This window comes from Perca flavescens, chromosome 12, assembly GCF_004354835.1.
Source record: "Perca flavescens isolate YP-PL-M2 chromosome 12, PFLA_1.0, whole genome shotgun sequence".
Classification (NCBI taxonomy): Eukaryota; Metazoa; Chordata; class Actinopteri; order Perciformes; family Percidae; genus Perca; species Perca flavescens.
Genome location: NC_041342.1, coordinates 11,386,446 through 11,413,405, shown reverse-complemented (window position 1 = coordinate 11,413,405; position 26,960 = coordinate 11,386,446). Strand labels below are relative to the sequence as shown.

Sequence of the window (26,960 nt, the reverse complement as noted above, 5' to 3'; positions counted from 1 at the left end):
GCTCTAAAACTTCAAGGATCTGATTTGCACATATCTCACCACAGATTGTGTACATACTGTATAGTTATGCTGCTGCACAGTATTGACAGTAAGTCAAACAGCCTGCAGGCCAGCGGTGCAGTCGGTATTCAACATCACTTAAGTTAAAGTATAATCAGAAAAACACTTTAAGCAGGCTATTAAAAGTAAAAGTAAAAGACTGATATACTATTATATTTTACTGTTGTTAGTAAAACAAATAGTTGGTTGAGGGTGGAAATACTTTTTTTGTATCGGATTGATTATGAAAGATTATGTTCATTATGGATTCATCTGATGATTTTTCTTCTCCATTAATTGATTTTATGGTTTGTAAAAATTCGGACTTCACAACAACTTTAGTTTTGGCCAACCAACAGTCCAAACCTCAACAATATTACAAATAAATTAACATTATTTAAAAAGAAAAGCAGCAAATCCTCACATTGAGAAGCTGGAACCATGAGATGTTTTTGCTATGCATTTTTGCATGAAGCGATTATCAAAATAGTCCTCAATTAATCTTCGGTCAATTGGTTTCAGCTGTACTTGTGTATATAGATGGGTAGTTTAATCTATACCAAAACTAAAATCTTTATTTGTAATGTAACCAGTAACTAAAACTGTCAAGTAATTGCAGTGAAGTAAAAAAGTACAATATTTCCCATCTGAGAATTGTAGAGGAGCAGAAGTAGAAAGTGGCATGAGAAGAAAAGTACCTCACGTTTGTGCTTAAGTACAGTACTTGAGTAAATGTACCTTGTTAGACTCCACTACTGCTGTATCCTAGATTAGGAGTAATCACAAACGATAAAGGGACATGGAGCTTTGGTTTCAAAAGTTATTACAACTTTATTTGTTGAAAACAAACATAGAAAAGGCCAAATACCCACATATTTATTTAATTCAGTCAGTGATCCTGAGTGTATGTTTAGTATTCATATGTCCTTGTCTCTGTGTGTCTGTGTCTGTGTGTGTGTGCGTCTGTGTCTGTGTGCGTGCGTGCGTGCGTGTGTCATTGTGCCGGGGCTTTAAACAGCTGCACTAAATTCAGAAGGTCCTGCTCCTGCAGACCAAGCTCCTCCATCAGCGTGTTCAAATACTCGGCTGATGCTCGCGTCTCCAGGGCTTCTCGCACCACCGGAGACACCTCCGACAACCTGAAACACAAAACGGTGCACAATCACACACGCGCGCTGACCCTGGGATATTGTTGTTAACAGAAACCAGACAGCAAAACAAAACATTTAAAAAGGTCCCATGACATGGTGCTTTTTGGATGCTTTTATATAGACCTTAGTGGTCCCCTAATACTGTATCTGAAGTCTCTTTTATATAGACCTTAGTGGTCCCCTAATACTGTATCTGAAGTCTCTTTTATATAGACCTTAGTGGTCCCCTAATACTGTATCTGAAGTCTCTTTTATATAGACCTTAGTGGTCCCCTAATACTGTATCTGAAGTCTCTTTTATATAGACCTTAGTGATCCCCTAATACTGTATCTGAAGTCTTTTTTATATAGGCCTTAGTGGTCCCCTAATACTGTATCTGAAGTCTTTTTTATATAGGCCTTAGTGGTCCCCTAATACTGTATCTGAAGTCTCTTTTATATAGACCTTGGTGGTCCCCTAATACTGTATCTGAAGTCTCTTTTATATAGGCCTTAGTGGTCCCCTAATACTGTATCTGAAGTCTCTTTTATATAGACCTTAGTGGTCCCCTAATTCTGTATCTGAAGTCTCTTTTATATAGACCTTAGTGGTCCCCTAATACTGTATCTGAAGTCTCTTTTATATAGGCCTTAGTGGTCCCCTAATACTGTATCTGAAATTCAACCTTGGTGCAGAATTCCAGCCAGTCCCACAATGAGCTTTCCTTAGGCGCAAGGTGGAGGGTGGGGGTGTGGCCTTGACCAACTGCCACTTTGCTCGTTTGAAAGCCATGATGTCTCTCTCTCATGGGTGGGCCAAATTCTCTGGGCAGAGAAAGGGGAGGTAACCTTGCTCCTTATGACCTCACAAGGAGAAGATTCCAGATCGGCCCATCTGAGCTTTCATTTTCTCAAAGGCAGAGCAGGATACCCAGGGCTCGGTTTACACCTATCGCCATTTCTAGCCACTGGGGGACCATAGGCAGGCTGGGGGAACGCATATTAATGTTAAAAAACCTTATAAAGTGAAATGTTCATGCCATGGGACCTTTAATGATAATTACATTTCTTAGGACGCATATATCCTAAAACTGAAAGCTCACATCCTTGTCAAACAATGTCAAGTTATTATCAAGCTGTTAAGTTCATATTAAAGCTGCTGAACTCCGATAGTAAATCTTAGCACAAGGGAGCAAAGTGCAATAAATATACCAGCACTCTTTGCGATGTTGTACTGTACAGCACACGTCATTCGTGTCCTAAGATGTCTTATGTTGACTTTAGGTTTCTCTGTTACATGTTTGTGTTGTGAAGCAAAAGATTGCAGCACTATGCCCAAGAGAAATTTCCCCCTCAGGGACAATAAAGTGTAATCCATCCAAGTTGTGTCACAGGATCCACTACGCTAAAGGTACTGAGTGCTGACCAAGGTTTCAGGTTGTTCTAAAAGAAAACCGACCTACTGAGTCATAAGGATAACTATAACTATATGAGTAAACCCCAGATCGAGTCTTTTAAAAAAGCAATGCACTGGATTTAAAGAGGGGTTCTAGTTTTGACTCTGCACAGTCATCCAGATAACAAACCTCCGCTCACTGGGTACATGAGCGTGTTTACACGCACATCAGTAACCTGGTTTTGAGTCTTTTATTATACAAGATATGACGTTTACACGGAAGATGAGAAACCTGGTTATTCGTCTCCCTGTACACATGATCTGGTTGAAGGTTTCTGCCTGGTAAAAGGTGCTTTACCTCTTGGGGGAATAATGATTATTATTCTGCGGCAGGCTAAAATCAGATCTCTTCCGATTGCACCTTGGCCAAGGAGATGATGGTCATAAAGAAAATCAAATTAAAAAAAATTGCACTTACATGTGGCTCTTTGTAGTTTGGCTTATTTGAGGCTAATGTGCTTTTACGTGATTCTTGCTGTTCTGCGTTTGTACCTTCGTGGTTGAATGCTCCTATCGGAAGTCGCTTTGGATAAAAGCGTCAACTGTTAAAAGTAATGGAACTGTTGGGAATCTGTAAATGATAGAGTCCTATGTGTAGGAGTGTCCTGAGAGAATGTCGGTTGTGATTTTGACACTATAAATAAAACTGAATTGAATAACAGTAACCAGGTTTCCGATTGTGTCTCGGTTCCTGAACATCTCTGCCCCTCGTTTCTCTATGAACGGAGAATGTTCAGAAAACCAGAATAAGGTGTTGCCACAGTATCCTGGTAGTGGAGCACTCCGGCTTGGCATATCCAGGTTTCTGAAGCCGGGATGTTAGATTTATACATTTGCAACTCATAACCGGGATACTCCAAAAACCTGCTCAAAACCAGGACACTCGATGACCCAAATCCACGTATGAACCTGACAGAGATGACTGAGAATGAAGACTGAGATGAGAGACATTTCATTCTTAGCTAGGTGTACCTAATAAACTGGCATCTGAGTGTCTTTATGCCTGCTGCAGTAACATGGAATTTCACATCTGTACACCCCCCCAGTAAAGACTGCTTACCTCCAGCTCTAAATCCACCGTTTGCAACCTTCCACCTGATCTCCGTCACCTCTGTAACCTCCCTCCACCGCCCCTCCCCCTCTACCTGTCCTGTGTACCTGTGTAGAGGTGCACTGCTGGTTAATCTCCGGTTCACCCCAGGGTCTAGTGTTGCAGGGGGGGCATCCATTATTCAGCTGGCCCGAACAATAGAGGCCAGACTAGCTCCACAGCTGCCATGCAGCAGATAGATAAGGCGGCACACCAAATTATTCATGATGGAGGAATGGAAGGACGGAGAAGCTTGAAGTTAAAAGGGAACTAACAAAATCATAGAGAAGCAGGGGACACGTGTCACAGAGAATACTAAATGTTTCTGGGCCGTTTATCAAAAAGGTAAAAAAAAAAAAAAAAAAAAGCAAGAAAAAAAAAGCAGACTGTTAAGCCATCGAGTGGCTCACCATGCGACAATTCACAATATCTAAATATATATACAGATTATTAAGTGGTTCATCAGTCAGATAAAAATCTTACAGTCAACAGTCAACATCACAAGACACCTACAATCAGGCCAAAGCCACAGAGCACGGATTAAATATCTCTTTTGCCCCCCATCACGTACTGCAGCTCGAAAAAAAAAGTTTGATCACCACGGAAAAGATTACTGAGCATGTGTGTAGGATAATTATGTAAAATCTATTTCATTCTAGCCTAATCATTTTTTGTGTAACGCTGTTTAAGGACATTTTTTGCGGTCACAAGGCCCCCTCACTTTAAGAGTTATAGATTTGTGTTACTTACTGGCCGTCAAGCTGCACAACACTTACTGTACTCCTTTGTTAAGTTCAAGAGAGCTCACAATGTAAGTTATGATATTGATACAAACTGACCTGGGGGCCACGGAGGGAGTAATAAATCAGAGTCAGCCGGGCATCAGGTGAAAGTTTTCCCAGCCGGGGCAATTTAAAGTGCTCATTTTGGTTGGATGTATACAGAGGAACTGTGTGTCTGTGTGTGTCTGTGTGTGTGTGTTTAACTTGAGAGTGTACAGGGCTGCTTGTGTATGCCTTCTGCCCTGGATCACGGATCTGGAGAGGGGCAATCAGGTGGAGATAAGGCCATGAGGCGTCCGTGTGTACTCAGGCGGGAGCAGCACGGAACTGTCCATGAACTGCCAGCAACACGCACGCACACGCACACACACACACACACACCATATGGTGTGGGCTAGAAACAACGCCGCGCCATATAGCAGCATCTTGTCAAAAGCACCACAAAGCTGAAAGTGAATCCAAAGTCAGTTTAAAAAAAAAAGAAAAAAAGTTGACTTGTTTTCTTCTTTGCATGAAGAAGAAGAAGCTGTTGCGTCACTTTGATTCATCAATCTGCTAATGCGACAGAAAATGATAGCATAACATTAATATAATGTCAGCTTTACTTCTGTATTTGTTTATTCATATTAATGTTCAATTTGTATGCCACCAACCAAATTCCTTGCTTTGGCAATAAACCCTTTTCTGATTCGGATTCCGATATGTACCAATGATTTTTGTTTACCTGATGACGTCTTACATAAAACACACAACATTTATTGCATAAGAGTTTGGTTGCTGTCCATTTAGACTTTAATTATATCGCTTTAGTTTAGATTATTCCTCATGGGCTACACCTGACGTAGAAAAACACACTTTGTTCATATACTCACACACAAACGGTCTCACACACCCAAGCAGTGAAGAACAGTGGTTTCAAGTTTGCTGAGTGGGTGTATTCCCTGGAAAACAATGGACCTTGATTGCCTTGTCATATCTTTATTCCCTCTAACTACTCTCCTCAACAGCTGAGGAGCAGACAGTCCAGCTGTCGTGGTGCATCCTCTCAGCCCTGAAGTAACACATTCACACACACACACACACACACAGACAGACACACACACTATGAACTTACAGATGGAGCAGCACGACGGCGATGAGGGTCCACTCTGGAGTTTTGTGGATGATGTTTGTGTTGCTGAACCTGTGGTGTTGAGAAAAAGACTGGTCAATCATGACATAAAGAGTTATGTCATGTAAGAACACATGTCTATGCGTTGCTGATCAATCCAACCACAAAGGGGAACGTGCACATCATTTTTAGGCAGGCGCCAAAATTCTGATAAGTAAACTAGGAAAACAAAATGGGAACACCGGCTGCAATAGTGCAGTGATGTATGCCGCTGTGACAGCGCTGTGCACGTTCTTTGGTTCAGGCCTCTTGTCAGCATGGCCACTGACAGCAGAAAAGAGAATTCCTGGAAGCAGGACGCTGGAGGTGTTACTCACTGCACAGTGATTTAATAGCACTCCTGTTGAAAACATCCTAACCAGCCAATGGGAACACAGAGGACTTCTATGGCAGGAAATGTTCAATTCTGGTGCAAGTTTGAAAGATTTTTTTTTAACTAACCAATTTACTGACTACTACTGGATCACGGATGTATAAACTGAAAATACTTTTGAAGAAAGAACAACAATGGTGAAAGTAAGAAAGGGGATTTATTGCGATTTATTGATTTAGTGCGCGGAAGGGAGGGGGGAGGGGACGGGATGAGGAGGAGGGAGTGTCGAGCTAGCCTCCGTTTTGATTGACAATACTTTGATCGTCAAAGAGAAGCGACGTCACCCAACATCGCTTAGAGCACCTTTAACCGATTAGACGGACGTGCGTGTTTGTGCCCGTCCAGACTGCAAAGCAACCCCGGAGTTTTTTTAAACCAAAACGGGGTCAGCAGTGGTCAGTGTAACGTTTATCAGTTCAATTTTCTAAGCACAAACAGACACTTGGAAAAACAGAAAAATGGGTTCAAACATCCAATTTTTCATTTTTTCCCCCCACCTTGACAAATTAAAAAATTGGATCTTTAACCTGTTCTTCCAATTTTCTGTTTTTTATTCAGAGGATCAGAAATTGAGAAAATTACAAAATTGCGTCTGAGCTCCAATTATTCAATACTGCAATGGTATTCTCTTCCTCTACTTTGCGGAATATGCAGATCATTAACTGCATATTGACCAAAAAAAATAAAATATATAACTGTTAGACTTTGGGGTCAGAGGTGCTTGCAACTGATGGTTTCAAGTGGGGGGCGGGGCGTAGCTAGGCGGAACGAGGGAGAGAATAGCATTGCAGTATTGAATAATTGGAGCCCAGGCGCAATTTTGTAATTTGTGCTCTGTTTTCAGATGGCTCCGTTTTAGAGGCTCTGAAACGCTGAAGCAGTGTGGACGCGAGGCGTAAATGTAGGTTTTTATTCTATTTATAAAAAATGTTTTGAAAGACAAATGTACAAACAAAATGTAATCAACAAAACAAGCAGACAGTAGTGCTTCAAGACCGGTCTATATAGTGGAGGAAAATGTGACATTAATAACAAAACAAGACAGGGCACTGTGTTTGCACAATAGCCTATATAGCCATTGGTCCCAGGTCAAACCAAACCTTTGTAGTGTAAATGTAGCCTGTGTGAGGACAGCTGTCTGTCATTCCAATATCTCGAGAACTGTTCATTCGTTCTACTTCACACTTGCCGAGTTTATTGCTGCGGATGAACAGGCCCCTTTATGAACAGGCACTGCACTAGTGTAACAAATGCCACATTAAAATGCTATAATGTTCCGAATAAAACCGACACAATAACAAAATGGCAGAAATTTAAGACCCTGGTCAACATACACAGGTTTTTTTTTTTACTTATTTTGTCTAGTTAGTCTCCTTCTCAGGACATGGGCGTTGGGGGCGTTTACAGACTATGCTTGATTAATCTCCCTTGTTGCACTAGCCTGGAAATCCAGAACCAAATCCGAAAGATTAAGGATCTGCCCATTGAGTAATGAAAATGGCCCAACTCAAGGGGCGGCACCAAACATGCATTTGATCTCACTCGCACGCAATTTGATAACACTACGATCAATCACAACAATACACAGGGTGACGTATCCATACGCTTAGCTACCAGCAGAGCTAACTGGTAGATTAAACGGTCGTCATCTGTTTAGCCCGCCTCTGGCCCGCCTATATCAGATACACCGATGTGATTGGTGCAGCTCAGCTATAAGGGCATAGTTAATGAGCATCATTACTGAATGCCAGAGTGACTCGCTGAGCTAATTCAAATTGTGCTCTCGCGAGAACTCCAGGGTATTGTTGCACCTGCCTGAGTGGGAGAAGTTAGGTCCTTGTTGTTTTGACATTACACAGTCAGAAAGTCACAGGTGTAAATAATAAAATTAACGATGACTTAATTCCAAATTCCAAGTTCGCTGCTTCAGTTTCAGGGTCCTGGTAGTGTGCATGCTGGTTCACTGTCACCGCTCATTTAAATAGGACGGAGCCACCTGTGCTTTACCTGTTGTGAAAACTCTTTTTTGAGCTATGAGCGAGGATACTAGGTGCATCCCATAGCCCTTAAATTGCATCCCTGACTCCTCCACTTGCCTTCCTTCCTCGCATCTCTCCCGCGCCTCCTCAGTGGGAGGGACTCAGACGCGAGGAAATCATGCGCGGAGAGAGGCAAAGAGCAAATGTGTTTTAGAGGAATGACACGTCCTTTCCGCTGAAGCGTCGCATGACTTTGTCAGCTGTTTGGTCGGAGTTAGCAACTCCTCCAGCTGCACGGCTTCTGGGAAGGCTGCTCTCGTGTATCCTCGCCTATAGCTCCTCGGTAGGAATGCACCGAATCCAGGATTCGGGTTTGGACCAAACAGCCAGCTGCTGCTCGTTAGCTTTCTAATTTCACCCACCTTAACATGCCTTCATCATACACTGGTTAGCAAAAATTTGCCAAAGAAAATTGTCACTCATTTGGCAATAGCGATGTGCTTTCCTACAATGTGAAGAGAGCGTGTGAATTCAACATTAAGTTCTTACATTTAACTATTTTAGAGGCTTGTGGATGTTGTTTATGGCGTTTTTCCATTACATGGTACCTGCTCGACTCGCCTCGACTCGACTCTACTCGCCTCGACGTGTGTCCGTTTTCCATTGCAGATTTTAGTATCGCCTCAGCGTGGCTGGTCGTCATAGCGACTGCCGTGGGCGTGGCTTAGTAGCTTGCTTTCCCATTGACATATCCCCGACGCATTTCCTGGTTCTTCGTCTCCGTAAACAACATGATATCAAAGAGATAGTTAACGTTTACTGCTCCAGATTTCCCACTGTGGTCACATATATATGACTCTAGAGTCGCTACTCGCTTTGTTTCTCTCACATATATATGACTATAGAGTCGCTACTCGCTGCGGAGATAATCGCCGTCACTCTCTCACTTCTCCCTCGCTCACTAGCTCCCCACACACACACACACATGGGCTCGACACACACACATCACACATGCACACACCAGCGCACCAGTATAACCATCAGGCCACTTGTATGCTACGGAAAAAGCTCTGCGTGGAGCCTCCGGCAGCAACAAAACACAGCTGGCTAAACTATTTAAAAATGCAGTCTCTCGCTAGCAATGCAGCGATCAGTGATGCTTCTTTCCGACCAATCAGCAGCTTGCAGGGTTTCACGTCACCTTCTCGGCTCGCCTCAGCTCGCTTGGAACCTCGACTGAGGAGGTACTAAAAAAAGTACCTGTTAGCAGGTACCAGGTACTTTTTTTCGTAATGGAAAACCAAAATAGGCGAGTAGAGTCTAGGCCAGGCGAGTACGTACCATGTAATGGAAAAGCGCCATTACTTCATTAATGTGTTTACTGTGTTAATGGACTGAGGATGGGAGTAGGATTCGGTATTCGGTATCGGCAGAACCTTAACCAGTAGATTCGGTATTCGGCTGAACCCCCAAAAAAAAAATAAAAAAAGATTGATTCCTGAAGTTTGGTGAACTCATGTAAGCATAGCTCCACCGGTCTTTAACCTGAGCTGAAGTCTAATCAGCCTGAAGTGCTAACACCTGTGTAGGTGTACGGAGGCGTAAAAATAAAAATAGCAACAACAGCAACAAATCACTTCCTCTCTCTTCTCTTCCTCACTTTCTCGGCTGCCTAAACCTCCACTTGTCCCAGTTTACGTGCAAATGAAGTTTTCTAAAATCTCCACTCTGGCCGGAGTTTTTTTTTTTTTTTTTTTTTAGAAAGAATCATTTTCAGAGGCGAATTCTCCGTTTGCGTGTAAACGAAGGGAATTTTTTCGAAATAACCATGTACGTGTAAACCAGGTATAAGACAGATTGTTTTCTACATGCATGTGTAACCATCTATTATATTAATATCTCAAGCAGATCAATGTGTTTTTTCAAAAATGTCATGACACTTGAAAATAGTACGGCAAAAAGCCACATGTACGATACACCTGGGTTGATTTGTCAGAAAAGCACACACCAATGAATGCGTATGTGTGAATATGGGTAATGAATGAATGCGGACATCTTGACTTCTAAGAAAAAGCACAGGTGTTCTTAATCACAATAATGATGGCTCTGTTACATTCAAGTGTCCCAGTAAGCAAGCATGCACAATATCAAGGCCCTGGAACAAAAGCACCTAAACAAGATTATATATATATATATATATATATATATATATATATATAGATAGATAGATAGATAGATAGATAGATAGATAGATAGGTAGATAGAGAGAGCAAGAGAGAGAGAGAGAGAGAGAGAGAGAGAGAGAGAGACAATGTTAGCTGTGCTTGTCCAGCTATGACAGGTCTGCTGAGAAAAAGGTAGATAAAAAACTCCTGTTATGTTTCATGTCCACCTGTAGGAGGCACCAGAGTTCTACATCAAACCTATTTCTCTAAGAATATTACAGTGATCACAGGAAGATGTAGGTTTTTGTTGCTGCTAACAGAGAAAAAAAAAAAAAAAAAACACCACTCCCTTTGGAGAAAAGGAATATAACGGGATGTCTCTACAGACAGCACTGAAATGTTGCAGTAGTGAAGCAATTTACTGACTAACTAGTTCTGTACCTTTAAATAAATATTTCAGATCTAGGCTATAGGTGCAGACTCCTCGTTTTCATATTTGGTAGCCTACGACACACACAAACACACACACACACACACACACACACACACACACACACACACACACACACACACACACACACACACACACACACACACACACACACACACACACACACACACACACACACACACACACTCTAGTAGTAGTGTGTGTAGTAAGAGGGCTGCAACAACTTCAGATGGCCGAAAAGAGGGCTAAACAGCTTGCAAAGGACTGTGCCATATCTGCTATTATTGGCAGCCGCCACATATGGCGGAGACCTTGCTACTTATACCCGTAAGAACTGAGTATTGTGCTTATTAAGTGATATTGTGAAGCCATGGTGCATTCCACTGGTCCATGAGTTTGCGTATGTATTGTACTGCATTTGTGTCCCTGTACCATTTTTCTTCATGTGGACATAAATAAATGGTTAAAGTGTGTGTGTGTGTGTGTCTCTCTCTGTCTGTCAGTGTGCTTTTATTTGTATGTCTGAATGTTTTGGTCTTAGTCGACTAAGATTTCTTTTGTCGATTAGTCATTTTTTATGCTTATTCATGCTTAATTACTCATTTCCAAGAAACTTATGAGCACATTTACGGTAAACAGAAGATTTAAAGTGGTGGTTTTGCAGGATTAATTGTGGAGAAACTCAGTTTTACAGATGGTTAATTAACTACATTTATATTGTGCTTTTCTAGTCTTAACCACCTCTCAAAGCGCACAGCTCTGTCAATTAAATCAACTAATCGATTAGTCAACAACATCGTATAAGTGTTAGTCGACTAAGAATTTCTTTAGTCGAGGACAGCCCTAATGTTTATGTGTCTCTTTCAGGAGAAAGAAGTTCACTTTGGCTGTGACATTTTTCTTTATTACACGTTAGGTGTTAGTACTGTTCATGCACCCCGTTTCCTGCCGTGTGTGTGTGTGCGTGCGTGCGTGTGCGACACCTTATGCAAGCAGACCTGCAGAGAAGAGTGTGTGTTTGTGCTGCACTGACCTGAATGTCTTAACCAGGTTGTTCAGGTCAGTGGAGAAGTCACTGATGGTGAGACTCAAAGGACCGACAACATTTCTGAGACTGCAACACAACACAGAGACAAAAAGATGAGGGGGCAAAGAGAAACTAACACAACAAAAAAGTTGCAATTTTTACGGACGATAAATGTGTGCTATTAAAAGGGATCTAGAAGGGTTCCAACTGATACAATAAATAACGAGCGTGTAAACTTAAGTTTATCTGACTGGTGTTTATAAAAACCAAAACACAGTACTGTAACTGCATGATACTTCCAGTGTCCAGCGTCTGGAGGGCTCCTAGGAAGCTTTGTGCTTGGGTGAAGCGTATACTATGTGCTTATTGTCGTCACATATACACACTGTGACAACCTGGAAAATATCACCAGTTTCCACCAGCTGTTTTAATCCTGTGGAACCGCCCCATGTGTTAACATTGTAAATCATACGTTTTGTATACCGTTCAAAAAGGAAAATCATCACCATTTATTAAAGAAAACTAACGTTTCGTCCTAAATGGTGATGCTATAAGCAAGAGCAGAGTGCAGGGTTTTCCTTTTTTTCCATAAGTCATGCGTTTTGATATCCTCCAATGCACCTGCACAGAACAACTGTTGCATGTGGGAATTGTTTCGTCGAAAAATTGTATACCGTTAAAAAAAGGAATAAAAATAGTCAATCATGGGGCGGCCTCTAGCTCACACAGTAAGAGCGTTCGCCCCATGTTGGCTGAGTCCTTTGCAAAGGCGCGGGTTCGAACCTAACCCGCTGCCCTTTGATGCGTGTCATCCCCCATCTCTCTCCCCCTTTCCTGTCTATTCACTGTCAAGGGAAAAGCCCCAAAAAATAATCTTAAAAAAAAATTGTCAAATCATAAAAAAATAAGCACACTCTGTTGAAGCACACATCCGAAAGAGACACATAAACATTCATACACATGAATAAAAGCGCGCACACACACACACACACACCAGCTGGTGAGCTTCTCCACTGTGATGCGTTTCTGGATGAAGTGCTGAGCATGAGAATCAACGAGCGGCAGAGCTGGGTCCTTTGTGCTCTGGTCCTGGACTGTCCCCTGCTGGGGGGAACAAAGGAGATGTGTGAGTGTTGGGAGAGCAGACCTCAGTACACACACACACACACACACACACAGTGTGTGTCACATTTGTTTACACCTATGACTCTGGACCAGGGGTACTTGCCAGGGGATACACGGAAAGATCATAGAGTAGCTCAACTAATTTGAAAAAAATAGAAATCGTGATTTAATAGGAAGAACTTATGCCCATATTAACACAAAGTCAACCGTTACACCTGAACGCTACGTGTTGCCGTTGAAAGGGTGTGTAAAAACTGGTCAGCAAACGAGCACAGTAGTTTAGCTTGAAAGTAATAAATAAATGGTAGAAATAAATAGTTAAAAAGGTAATGACTAAACTGTTCGAATGATTAGCTTAAGCAAGGAAGAAATGGTTAAAATAGCTAAAAGTAGATATAGTTAGCCAACGGTTGAAATAGTTAGCTAAAAGTAATGACCTTAAAGTAACTCTAATGGATTGATGGTTGATACATTCCGCTTCAATCTAAGTAGTAGTAGCCTAGTAGGCTAGCATTAGTGGGATTGCTGACCAAACCAACCTTAATATTGACAGTTCAATTGTATGAAACAATTAACAATATTCACTTTTAAATAATGAATAGTGTTATACATTTAGAACATAGATTGTGAATTGATGAAGGGGTAGGCAAGTTCATCTGACAGGGCTGTGGGGGAACCTCAGACCAAAAAGGTCGGGAACCATTTGTTTACACACTAGATTGTCTATATAGTGCCTCCATGTGGCCAATGACTCTCACAACAAGGCCCTTCATTCTAGGGCTGGGGACAGAATTCAATATTTTTTTTTCAAAAAGCTTCTTTTTTGGGACTTTTCCACCTTTAATGGACAGGACAGCTAGGTGAGAAAGGGGAGAGAGAGGGGGACGACATGCAGGCAATTGTCACAGGTCGGACTCGAACCCTGAACCTCTGTCTCGAGGCATAACCCCCACATATACATAATATGTGTGCCTGCTGTACCCACTGAGCCAACCCGGCCAGAAGAATTCAATACTTTTTAGGCACCGACCAAATTGCCTCTAAAAGTATCGAGGACCGAAAAATGCCTCGTCATTCAATACCCAATGTCAATACCTAAGGAGTAAATCTCATCAGTGTCAGTGAGCCAATAAGCATGCTTCTACCAAGATCTAATAATGCTTATGAGCTAAGATCTAAACACACATTATGCCAGAGATGGGTCTCATGTAGTAGGAGCTGAAAAATAAATAAAAAGATTTGTGCTGTAATGTGTAATGTTGCAATTTATTTTGGTTTCATAAAATTGATTCAGGAACTGTTATTGAAGGCACGGTGTTGGTGTCGAAATGTTTTGAACGATACCCAGCCCTACTTTATTCATAACCCTCTTTCCCCCTCCCTCACCTGGTTTCCATGCAGCTCCTCTGCCCCCTCCGGTAGAATCCAGGTCCCTTTATAAAACTCCCTGACTCTCAGCTCCAGCTGCTCGGTCTCCTGCCGCAGCGCCTGGTAGTCTGGAACCGCGGCAGACGCCCTCTCCTGCACCCCGGCGCCAACCCGTTCTGCATCCCCGTCGGCCACGTTGTCCTCAAAGTCGTCCTCAAAGTCGTCCTCATCCAGCTCCTCGTCTTCCTCCCCCGCCGCCTTTTCTTCTTCGACGTCGGCAACAGCAGAGCCGGGGGAATAGTGGGCGCCGTACAGGAACTCCAGGGTCTTGTCGGTGCTCCAGTCCTTTAACGTTCTTCTCAGGCACTCGAGGAGATTGAGCCGGACGTGTGAGTGGGGTTTGGCTCCGGCAGCGTGGCTCTTGAGTAGCTCTTGTAGCCCTGCTGCCCCTCTCTTGCTCACACCCACCTGGGTGATGTTGAGGCCTCGCTGGCTGCTCGATGCCGTGTCGTGGCCGTCCTGATTCGTACCGATTAGGGTCGAAGAAGGGAGAGGTTTTCTTTCGGTTGAGCTGTTTGAGTCTTCACACGGACGAGAAGCGATTAGATGTGTGGGTTCTGCTTGTGTGGCTGTTGAGTCGACAGGTGGGGGAGCAGTTTGAGTGACTGACTCGGATAAACTGCACACGTTCAGTTTAGCTGTAGTCTCCTCCACACTGGGCTGGTCTGGCACCGGCTCTCCACGAGGTCGGTCTGCGTTTGATGAAGTCGGCCGTTTTTCAGCATCAGTTTCACAAGAAAGTGACTCCCGTCCATTCTCACCCTCTCTCTTTTCCCCCTCACTCTCTGCGGCCCGACCCTCAATCTCCTCCTCACCTCCCTCCCTCCCCTGTTTCTTTCGCCTCTCCGTCACTCCTCGATCCCCTTTCTCGTCTCCGTCTGTACGTTTAGGCAGGTCGCCCCAGTGCACCCTGGGTCCCTGCCGCTGGGAAACCACGCTGGAGACAAAGTCCTGCTCCTGCTCAACGTCGCTGCTTTCACTGTGGCTGAGGCCGTCTGCGGCAGGACCCCGCCGAGAGCTGGGAGGGTCCTCGGGTGGAGCGGCGAGGGGGTCCTCGATGTCGTCCACTTGTAGACGCCTCTCCAACAGCTTAACCTCCTCCCCAGAACTCCCGCTGGACACACATTGGTTACACTGAGCTGAGTCCCATTCACACAGGACTAGTATTACCAGGGGACCGCCTGGGATTTAGAAAGGCCCCTCCACGTCTGTGTTCTCGTATTCACACGGGATAAGCAAAGTCTGCATTTTACATGAATTTACTGACATTATCACTGACATTATATGATGTCAGTGCTCTCTCAGAACTTTCATTTATAACTGCCAACGGCGAGCACAGAGATGTTGATTCGCACGGGACTAATGTTGTCACACAACCTGGTTTTGGCCAAATAGGTAGGTCATTTGAAGAGCCCGACCGATATGTCGGCGGGCCGATATTAGGCATTTTCCAAACTATCGGTATCGGCAGTTATAATGGCCGATAAATTAATATTTAAAAATTCAAATAAAAACGGATGTATGAGTGTTGGCGTTGCATAGTTTGTCCACCAGAGGGCTCTCTACACCCTTTAAGTTTCATATCTTAAGTTTGTACTTTTATACATTTTATTCATCAGAACTTTAATATATTCTGATGTTCTGATTTTTTTTCTTTTTTAAACATATATCGGCCGATATATATGAATATTGGATTTTTAAATCACCAAATATTTGTATCAATATCGGCATTAAAAATCCTTGTACGGTCGGGCTCTAGTAATTTGTTGTGGAATTTTTACTTTACAAATTTCAGACATGGCAGATTGGCACGGGATTAAGATCACAGACGCTCTCCGAAATCATTACAAATTACTAGAGGTCCCCTACATACATGTCCTGTATGAATATGGCTATCTATTAGAAAACCTATCTTACAGTTAGAAAATCAAACAATCTAAAAATGTTAACACGTATCAATTAGTTAGTTGTATCAGAACTTAAAAGAAAAAGTATTTAAAATATTCACATATTCACACACAAACATTTAAGCAAATACATACCCGTCTCTTTTCTTCATCAGTTTAATTTCTGGAGGACTGCCAGTGAGAAGAAAAAAAAAGTTAAACACAGTCTTAGAAAATTTAAATATGCAATGATCAGTTGACAGTTGGGATTTAGAACAGGAAATGGAACGGCACACATACCTCTCATGCTGCCTGAGCCAAAGAGGTGTATTTGGGATTTGTAGCTCAAACTCTTTGGAGGCTTTGTAGCAGAAGTTACTACAAAAACACTAATCACAAAAGAGAGACGCAAAGACCATCTTTTATTTGACTTGTTCCAAAATAAATGTATGAAATATTTTTTTTTTTTTTTAGCAGCACTTACCTTGCGCTCTGTGATGTCGTACACCTTATTGGTTTTAGTAGAAATTCTATACTTTTGAGTTGGAATCTATAAAGTGAACAGTAGATTAGAAGCATTAAACACATCAACGTTTATTACTTGCATAGGACTGTAAAGACTGATATAAAAGGCTCTTACCTTGCCCAGTTTATTTGAACATATGGGATAACTACACATTTCGGCAATGGATCTCTCCTCTAAAGCATCTTTGTAATAAGCAGGAGTGATGAACCTTGCCTGTGAAGAAGGGAGACAATAACAGGAGAAAATAAGCTTGTTTCCATTGTATTCTAAAGCTCAGTGAATTTAACCAAAAAGCAAATGTGATAATTCACTGCTTCCTCCACAACAGAACAAATATTTGATATAAAACTACCTACTTCACTATAGGGCTGGGCAATATATCAATATCGTGATATAAGACTAGATATCGTCTTAGATTTTGGATATCGTAATATTATATACTGTACAGTATATATAATATGGCACATCATCACATAGCCTTCACCATACCTACAGACTGGCATGGTTTTATTTCAGTTAGCCTAATAGCTAGTTTGATTTGCAATGAGAGATGATTTTATGGAAAGTACCCCATGCCAATCTGTAGGTATGGTGAAGGGTATGTGATGATGTGGGGCTATTTTAATTCCAAAGGCCAAGGGAACTTTATGAGGATGTATAGTATCCTGGATCCATGAAATAACTGGCCTTTAAAAATAAAAATCTGTCTTCCTCTATGGGAATTTAACATAGGGGTGTATGTGCCCCCTGTATTTTAAGGAAGAACATGTATTTATTTACGATGCATTATTCATTCACAAAGAAAGTTGGTGTCCTTAATGGTTGGATTTTTCCTTATTTTTTTAATTAAGGCATCAAGATCAATTTCCAAAAGATGATTTTTTTTTTTATTCCTCTTTTTATTCAACTTTAGCATGGGTGTATCCACTTATGCTTAGCACTGTATGTTAGACAGTTTAGGGGTGAGCTGTGAACTGACACTCCTGTCGGTCTGCTGCTAAAGTGAACTCAGATGATACATACGCAGTCAACCAGGAAGTCTTCAGCCACGTTGTCCTCCAGGAGACGCTCCACTATTTTCAGGGCTCTTTTTTCCAGCTCCAACTTATCCCTTAGCATCTCCGTCACTACCTCTCTCCTGACACGAGATAGATATAGTACACACATTAGAACAAGTGTTGGTGTGGTTACTTGTTGACATTTATTATTAGTAGTAGTATTATTAATAAAGTGGAGTAAGACACAATGTTCAAGATTACACATCGCTTCTATTGGACTCCCTCCAGATTGTTTAGAATTGGTCTGAAATACACGCCAAATTGTTGGAAATGTAAGACAGAGGACGGCCAATTACTTCATATCCTATGATCCTGTGATAAGGTCCAGGAATTTTGGACCAGGATACATGATAACCTATGCTGGATTGCAGGGACCCAGGTTCTAATCATGCCCAAGAATATTTGTTCTGGGAGATGGGTCAATCCTAAACAGGATGGATAAGCACATAACAAACTGGGTCCAGACAGATTATTTTAAGAGGAAGCAGGAATGAAGGGGTGCCGTCAATCCAGGAGTGGGTTTGTGAGATGGCTAGGGTGGCGGCGTTTGAAAAAAAAAAAAAAAAAAAAAGTCATACAGTATAAACAGTTTGCCAGATTGAATTTCTACACAGGAAAATGGGGAAAGTACATGAGCTGTCTGGAGGGCTCCTAAGAAGCTTTGTGCTGTGGAGAGGCGTATATTATATGCTTGTTGGTTCATCATATATATATATATATATATATATTTTTTTTTTGGAATAAAGTTGTCTATTTAGTTATTATTTTATTGTATTGAAAATGATGGTTATTATTTCATATCGTCTTAATTTTGTCTAAGTAAGTGGTGATGATGAGTGGGTGTGTGTGTGTATTTATGTTGTGAGTTATATGTTCTGTATTTTGTTTTACAACAAAATCAAAACTGTTAATCTTAAAAAAACTAAAGTGGAGTAAGAGGAATATTCTACAACCAAACACACTTTGTTTAGTATTAGTGTGGTAAAATGGTGGATTAGCTAGACATTAGTATACGACTGTAGCATCCAGTGACAGGATGCCCTTTTCACACCTTCTTGCTTCTTCTTCAGCAGCCAGTGCTTTGGTGCGCTTCCCACCTGCCACACAAATAAAAAACATGATTACAAGACTAACATGAGTCCTAAATGTCCCCCACTGAAGATATGTCACTGTGCTGTGGAAACCAGTAAACCAGTCAATGAGCTGCTACACAAAGTAGGCCTCTGTATGACACTGAAGCATGTTTAAACTCCTCCCTCACGGCTGTTATTAGGCTGTAAACATATTCAGAATATAAAATAAACCTCCCTTTATTGCATTTTAACAATTAGAATATAGCATTCACAATTCTAAAACGGCTTACGTGCAGTTTAGTGTACCAAATTATTTTCCAAAAACTGAGTGTCCCAAATGATGAGGGTCTTATTTGAGACATGTTAAGGTTAGGATAGCACAGGTGGTTTAGCAGGTTCATAATTAATTAATGACATTGTATGGGGAATTTGGGACACTAAACTGCACATAGGACATTGTATGGGGAATTTGGGACACTAAACGGCACGTATACCTTCTAAAACTGTATTTCCAAAGAATCATTAGACTCTCTGGGATAATGTAGTCCTGATTTGACAAATTCAATCTGGACCTGGTCCAGTGTGGTCTGCATGACATGTGAGAAAAAAAAAAATTAGTCAAATCTCCTTTATTGCATTTTCACAAATACAATAAAGCTTTCACAAATCTGAAAGTGGGACTGAGACAGCTTTAATGCTTTACCCAAACTGTGTAACATGCTTTTACAACATTAAGAGGTGCCAAAACAACAGAGGAGCAGTCGATCAAAAATGGAAGTTATAAGTTCCCTTTAACGTTCAAATTATTTGCCGAATCGGAAGCTGACTCCCGCGTCTTTTTGAAAAGCCTAATATCGATATGAGAGAACAATTTCTTAATTGAAACTAACCTTTTTTAGAGGTTTTATCGGAGCCATGGCTCCTTCTTCTCTCCTCGGTCTCCATGTTTCCGTTTTCTACATTTTCAACTTTGACCTATGACGTATTTCATTCTACGGCAAGCCCAAACGGACAATCGAGCCGTCTCATCATTTCGCGTTAGCGTGGCTAAGGTCGGTATCTACCTTATTATTGTCCTTTTATATCACTTTTATTTCGGTCCCAGCGCGTGCTGTTTGGTCTGTGTTTGTATAGCTGGGACAGCACATGGAAAGGTTTGTTTTCAGTCAAACGGCTAAGCTAATTCACAATTATACACCAGCATTCATTGTAACGTTACTTTCCTCTGTTTATAGCAGACTGTCCAGTTTTATTTCACACACAGGCGACGGCTTATTATTGGACATTAACTTACATATAAATGATGAATTAACTCACTTACAGCAGCTGTGAGAGTTTAGCTGGACACTTGAATTATGAGACACTTGATTATCAGGTAATGTGGTGTGCGTGTGCATTATTTTTGACATCTCACTTTTGCGTGAAGATAAAGCCCGCCTGAAGACAGCAGGGATGGCTCTGGAGCAGCTCAGTGATGTGGTCCAGAGATGTGTGAGTGCTTCGGGGACTAGGGGGGTTCAATACACCGCGCACCCACCTTTTAACATGCATCCACCACCACCACACCTTTCCACATTTCACTACATGTCTTGGTTCTTAACATACAGTACAGGCCAATAGCTTGGACACACCTTCTCATTCAATGCGTTTCCTTTATTTTCATGACTATTTACATTGTAGATTCTCACTGAAGGCATCAAAACTATGAATGAACACAGGAATTATGTACTTAACAAAAAAGTGTGAAATAACTGAAAACATGTCTTATATTTTAGATTCCTCAAAGTAGCCACCCTTTGCTTTTTTGATAGCAAACCCTTGGTGTTCTCTCAATGAGCTTCATGAAGTAGTCACCTGAAATGGTTTTCACTTCACAGGTGTGCCTTGTCAGGGTTAATTAGTGGAATTATTTCCCTTATTAATGGGGTTGGGACCGTCAGTTGTGTTGTGCAGAAGTCAGGTTAATACACAGCCGACAGCCCTATTGGACAACTGTTAGAATTCATATTATGGCAAGAACCAATCAGCTAAGTAAAGAGAAACGAGTGGCCATCATTACTTTAACAAATGAAGGAAAATCGGTCAGTCCGAAAACTTGTGAAAACTTTGAATGTGTCCCCAATTGCAGTCGCAAAAACCATCAAGCGCTACAACGAAACTAGCTCACATGAGGACCGCCCCAGGAAAGGAAGACCAAGAGTCACCTCTGCTGCTGAGGATAAGTTCATCCGAGTCACCAGCCTCAGAAATCGCAAGTTAACAGCAGCTCCGATTAGAGACCAGATGAATGCCACACAGAGTTCTAGCAGCAGACACATCTCTAGAACAACTGTTAAGAGGAGACTGCGCGAATCAGGCCTTCATGGTCAAATAGCTGCTAGGAAACCACTGCTAAGGAGAGGCAACAAGCAGAAGAGATTCGTTTGGGCCAAGAAACACAAGTAATGGATATTAGACCAGTGGAAATCTGTGCTTTGGTCTGATGAGTCCAAATTTGAGATCTTTGGTTCCAACCGCCGTGTCTTTGTGCGACGCAGAAAAGGTGAATGGATGGATTCTACATGCCTGGTTCCCACCGTGAAGCATGGAGGAGGAGGTATGATGGTGTGGGGCTGCTTTGCTGGTGACACTGTTGGGGATTTATTCAAAATTGAAGGCATTCTGAACCAGCATGGCTACCACAGCATCCTGCAGCGACATGCCATCCCATCCGGTTTGCGTTTAGTTGGACCATCGTTTATTTTTCAACAGGACAATGACCCCAAACACACCTCCAGGCTGTGTAAGGGCTATTTGACCAAGAAGGAGAGTGATGGAGTGCTGCACCAGATGACCTGGCCTCCACAGTCACCGGACCTGAACCCAATCGAGATGGTTTGGGGTGAGCTGGACCGCAGAGTGAAGGCAAAAGGGCCAACAAGTGCTAAGCATCTCTGGGAACTCCTTCAAGACTGTTGGAAAACCATTTCAGGTGACTACCTCTTGAAGCTCATCAAGAGAATGCCAAGAGTGTGCAAAGCAGTAATCGGAGAAAAGGGTGGCTACTTTGAAGAAACTAGAATATAAGACAAGTTTTCAGTTATTTCACACATTTTTGTTAAGTATATAATTCCACGTGTTCATTCATAGTTTTGATGCCTTCAGTGAGAATCTACAATGTAAATAGTCATGAAAATAAAGGAAACTCATTGAATGAGAAGGTGTGTCCAAACTTTTGGCCTGTACTGTACATCTTATTCAACGCAATTACTCACTGGTACCAGTGGTGTAGTCTACGTGATATGCAGGTATCCACTAAGAAAGCTCCAGGATTTCCATATACCCACCTAAAAATGTGCAGTGGCACATAACAACATACTTTCCATTACATTTTTGATATACTTTTTGCATTGTCATATGGGTTTTCCTTCGCATAGGCTGAATACAGGTTTCCACTGTAAATTGGTGCATTAAAGTGTGTCAAAATGCAGAAAAATAAGTCTTCAACGCTCAAAATGTACTTGGGGGAGAAGACCCAGACGCCTCACTTTGATATGTCCATTCTGGTCCATATATTTATGTAGAACAGTATACCTGCTAAAATACATTAGACTACACCACAGCTTGGTACAAGAAATCTGAATGTGTATAGCAATAGTGGTCCCTCTTTACTAGATCTATGCAACTCTGTTTGAGCTGCATAGTTCTTACAGTCTGCTCCATCAGTTTAAAAATAGGGAAAGTGAAAGAGACATTTTTACAGGCCACTGTGTTGCTACTGTCTATGCTACATTAAATTAGGAAAGCCTTGGATATCTTAAAGGATAGTTCAATAATGGTTAAAAGACTGTAGGACTGCAACGAACAATTATATACGTTAATATGGCTTGTCGATTATTTCATGATTAACTGTAAATTTATAATAAGTGTTGCTCACAATTTGCCAGATCCTAAAGTGACATGTACAGTTTGCTTATGTGTCCAACCAACAGTACCAAAACCCCAAATGTATTTACAATGACATAAAAGAAGCAAATTCTCCAATTGAGAAGCCAGAGACTGGCATTTTTACCTTTTTTTAAGAATGACTTCATCATCAATTTGCTGCAATAAAATGCCTGTATTTTCTCTTTATAATACCTCCATGTGTCTCTCTTTCACACAGCAAGCCCTCCCTGAAGACAGCTACACCACCAAGGACCATGACGTGTTTACGATTTCTGGGCGGACCTGCATCGAGGAGGGAAACAGCGCCCAGGTCCTTAGTATTGTCCTGGATGAAAAGAATCAGGTACTCAAAGCTCACCTTTTTTTTTTTTTTTTTTTTTCTTCAGCGTGTAGACTCATGTTTGCTGCACGTCGTGCTGCATAAACACCCCTCTGTCCCTCTCTCTGTAGGACATAGTGAGATGTATGGGTTGGAATCTGCTGCCTCCCCTGATCCAGGTTCTGCTTAAGAAAGAAGACAAGAAGCTTTCTCAATGCCTAGCCATTTTCAACCACCTGCTGCAGGTCTGTTCATCTGCTCAACAGTTAACCAAAATCACAAGATTGGATTATAATATTTAAGCTGAAAAACGATTTTTAGAATTCGATATTATCCACTGACAAATCTAGCAGTGTGTCGATGCTTAGTGTCTCGAGTGTTGGGATTTTCTTCCCAGACCTGCAGACCCAAAGAGCTGCTGATTGGCTTGTTGGAGCAGCTGGAGCAGGATGACCCTGACACCATAGCAACGAGCCTCCATCTGCTGCTGAGCCCTCTACAGAAAGGTGGAGCACATTTCTTTGAATATGTTCTCCAATATACTTACTAAGGGGGGGGGGATCGAAAATCGTATGTATCGTGATTTGTTTTTTTAAGATACATTTTTTATTGGTTTTATATTTTTAAACATACAGAACAGACACACATTGAACAAGAACAACAACCCTCTCCCATTTACCTTAATATGTTCTGTTTATACAGTACTGCTGACGGCGACTACATCATATCTGTTTCCAAAACAGAGCAAAAACAGAAAATGCAGAAAATCCATGTCATGTTATCTACAAAATGAAATAAATGTCAGACCAACTGACCTGTGATGTGCATTATTTTTAGGAAACAATTACTTTTTAGAAATGTCTCATGATATATCGTCTCTAGAAGTGTATTACTACTAGTACTAGAATCGGCACCCATGTATCATGAAAGAATCGAATCAGGACAAAAGCATATGGTCCCAGCCCTAATGCTTACTGTACATCACAACTCCAAAATCGAGCCATTTCTATTTCCTGTGTGCCTTCCTCTCAGTGCTGCTGGGTCTGGGCAGCCGGAAGGCGTCGTCCCTGGGCATGACACTGTCCTCTGTGCTGGACCAGGTGGCCAAACTGCCTCTACCTCACACCAAGGAGCAGGAGGAGGACGACGTCTTCTCGCTGTGTCTCTGCTGCACCGATCTGATAGACTTTGTCAAGCCTTTTGTCCACGAGGCCAGGCAAAACCTCCTGAACACCGAGGCCCGACATGAGAGGGAGCAGGGCAGGGATAACGAGGACGAGCTGCAGACAGAGCTGCTAAAGTTGTGAGTGAGAACATTTAAATTCACATCTCGGACTTAACATATCGTCGCTGTCAGGCAGAAACCTTGTGTCTCCATATTTCGTCCTTTTAATTTGGTTTTCATAAATCAATGCTATTGGTCCCCCTGTACGTCTGCCTGTGTGTTTTACAAATATTGAAACATTTAAACACTGACTTTGTCTGAGGTAAGTAGCTCCATAAAATAGTTTCAAATTAGCCTTTTCTCTTTTCCTGAAAAACAGCGGTTTTAGACATACAAGGTTTTCACCTGACAGTGACAGTATCAAATTCCTGCAGGATGAAGATGCTAAGGTCGACTCTGTGTGTTTTTCTGTCTTAGCTGTATGAAGACTCTGAGTCACCCTCTGCTGGAGGTACAACTCAAGGATCCGGACACTCTGGCTGTGTCTCCCCTCAGGAATTTTGCCACAGAGATTTTGGTACGGCTAATCCATTCACCATAATATTCTGGAAGGAGCTGACGCTGCCCTGTAACTTTGGTGTAACCCGTGGTGTAGTATAATGCATTGTAGTGGGTATACTGTACTGTATATATATATTTGGCCAGAATTTGCCTTTGGGGGAGGGGGGCGGGCGTATCATAGTGAGGGATCAACAACGTCATTTCCTGTATTCTGATACACTTTTATGCACCTATTTACGGGGGAAATCCCTTTTATTTAGCCTATGTGAAGAAGAAAAACACAGATGACAATTCAAAATATATCAAAATTATAATGGAAAGTATGTTGTTGCGTGTCATTGGGCATTTTTAAGTGGGTATATGGAAATCCTGGAGCTTTCCTAGTGGGTATACTGCGTATACCTGCGTATCACATGGACTACACCACTCGCCTGGACTCATTTTTGGTCAGATTACCACTTCAGATTTTGTGTGTGTGTGTGTGTGTGTGTGTGTGTGTGTGTGTGTGTGTGTGTGTGTGTGTGTGTGTGTGTGTGTGTGTGTGTGTGTGTGTGTGTGTGTGTGTGTGTGTGTGTGTGTGTGTGTGTGTGTGTGTGTGTGTGTGTGTGTGTGTGTGTGTGTGTGTGTGTGTGTGTGTGTGTGTGTGTGTGTTACAGAACACCCTCAGTGCTATCGGAGAGTCTGTCCCCAGTCTTGTGTACCAGCCTTTGTTGAAAAGAAAACAGGTTCCGGGCTTTCTGGAGGAGGAGGTGCGTTATCCTAAAGAGTCTTTGGCCAGCCTGGCTCACCTGGTGTTTGTCCATCACCTGGCCGCAGATACATTCCCCAGTGTTTTCAGGTAAGATAGAAGAAAAAACAAAGTATTATCATGAAGTACTAAGACAGTGATGAGTCTCTTCAAACATGGCTTGTCCATGACTGGACAATGCTGATGATGATTTATACAGTTTGAACACAAATAATACAGAGAATTGAAATGCCTTGTTAATCCTCCAGACTCTCTGTGTTTACAGTCCCGTGTTCTGTCTCCGGAGTAACATGGAGCACATTTGCCTCCTCTTGTCCAGGTGAATACAAGACACAATATTGTTGGTATCTGTTCTGTGCTGTTGCACCATTGGCGGTGTAGATGTCAGTTGGCTTTCATAAAACAACACGTATAATGGCAGAGTTTGGCAAACACAGCATTTGTTTGGTACATCATCATTTCTAAGCTGCTCTGGGTATAAAAATAATAAATAAATAAATATATATATATATATATATATATATATATATATATATATATTTTACACACATATATATATATATACAGTGGGGGAAATAAGTATTTGACCCCTTGCTGATTTTGCAGGTTTGCCCACTTACAAAGAATGCAAAAATCTAGAATTGTAATCATATGTACATTCTAACAGTGAAAGACAGAATCCCAAAGAAAATTCCAGAAAATTACATCATATGAATTTATTAAAATTGATAACCATCTGATGAGGAAAAACAAGTATTTGACCCCCTGGACAAACAGCAAGTATTCTGGCTCCTACAAGCCAGTTAGTCTTTCTTTAAGACACAGCCCCAATCCGAACCAATTATCTACATCAAATACACCTGCCTCACCTCGTTACCTGTATAAAAGACACCTGTCAACACCCAAACAACCAGCATTCAACATCACCACCATGGGCAAGACCAAAGAGCTTTCTACGGACATCAGGGACCAGATTATTGATCTGCACAAGGCTGGGATGGGCTACAAGAGAATCGGAAAGCAACTTGGAGAGAAAAGATCAACTGTCGGTGCAGTTATCAGGAAATGGAAGAAGCACCACACCACCGCCAACCTCCCTCGGTCTGGGCCTCCACACAAGATCTTGCCTCGTGGGGTGTCCCTGATCATGCGAACGGTGAGGAATCATCCCAAAACCACAAGGGGGGAACTGATGAATCAACTGAAGGCAGCTGGGACCACAGTTACAAAAGAAACGGTTGGTAACACACTACGCCGTCATGGATTGAAATCCTGCAGCGCACGCAAGGTCCCCCTGCTCAAGAAGAAACATGTACAGGCCTGCATGAAGTTCGCCATTCACCACCTGGACGACTCAGAAGAGGCCTGGAAGAAGGTGATGTGGTCAGATGAGACCAAAATAGAACTTTTTGGCCTCAACTCAACTCGTCGTGTTTGGAGGGCAAAGAACACAGAGTACAACCCAAAGAACACCATCCCCA

At 42.0% G+C, this 26,960-nt stretch overlaps 2 protein-coding genes across 4 annotated transcripts in view; one reads left to right on the top strand and one right to left on the bottom strand.

Moving 5' to 3' along the window:
* Positions 1–845: 845 nt before the first annotated feature.
* On the bottom strand, positions 846–19,811 carry rpap2 (RNA polymerase II associated protein 2). 2 transcript variants are annotated; one of them, XM_028593134.1, is made up of 12 exons: positions 19,650–19,811; positions 18,738–18,783; positions 17,652–17,766; positions 16,743–16,841; positions 16,587–16,652; positions 16,403–16,491; positions 16,259–16,294; positions 14,175–15,330; positions 12,658–12,764; positions 11,670–11,750; positions 5,612–5,680; positions 846–1,178 (listed from the first exon to the last, which is right to left on the bottom strand). In XM_028593134.1, exons 1-12 carry the CDS (start codon positions 19,702–19,704, stop codon positions 1,034–1,036), a joined length of 2,064 nt encoding a protein of 687 aa, XP_028448935.1. In that variant the 5' UTR covers positions 19,705–19,811; the 3' UTR covers positions 846–1,033. The 2 variants fall into 2 exon arrangements, with proteins under 2 accessions (XP_028448935.1, XP_028448934.1); XM_028593133.1 differs by having other exon boundaries at positions 12,658–12,767; positions 19,650–19,810.
* Positions 19,710–26,960, top strand: part of glmna (glomulin, FKBP associated protein a) — a 20,306-nt gene continuing 13,055 nt past the window's right edge. Inside the window, exons 1-9 of one of the 2 annotated variants that reach the window (XM_028593136.1) lie at positions 19,710–19,811; positions 20,186–20,250; positions 22,904–23,029; positions 23,137–23,250; positions 23,403–23,511; positions 24,038–24,308; positions 24,648–24,747; positions 25,388–25,569; positions 25,745–25,798. In XM_028593136.1, the coding sequence (XP_028448937.1) occupies positions 20,212–20,250; positions 22,904–23,029; positions 23,137–23,250; positions 23,403–23,511; positions 24,038–24,308; positions 24,648–24,747; positions 25,388–25,569; positions 25,745–25,798 (995 nt within the window). In that variant the 5' untranslated portion in view covers positions 19,710–19,811; positions 20,186–20,211. The other variant, XM_028593135.1, reaches the window with a different exon arrangement.

Bases quoted from the DNA above. Each gene is read 5' to 3' on its own strand.
- rpap2 (XM_028593133.1), bottom strand. From the start codon at position 19,704: ATGGAGACCGAGGAGAGAAGAAGGAGCCATGGCTCCGATAAAACCTCT. The intron at 18,784-19,649 runs GTTAGTTTCAAT...TTTGTGTGGCAG, and splicing joins CGATAAAACCTCTAAAAAAG to GTGGGAAGCGCACCAAAGCA. The intron at 11,751-12,657 runs GTGTGTGTGTGT...GTTGTGTTGCAG, and splicing joins GTGGAGAAGCTCACCAGCTG to TCTCAGAAATGTTGTCGGTC.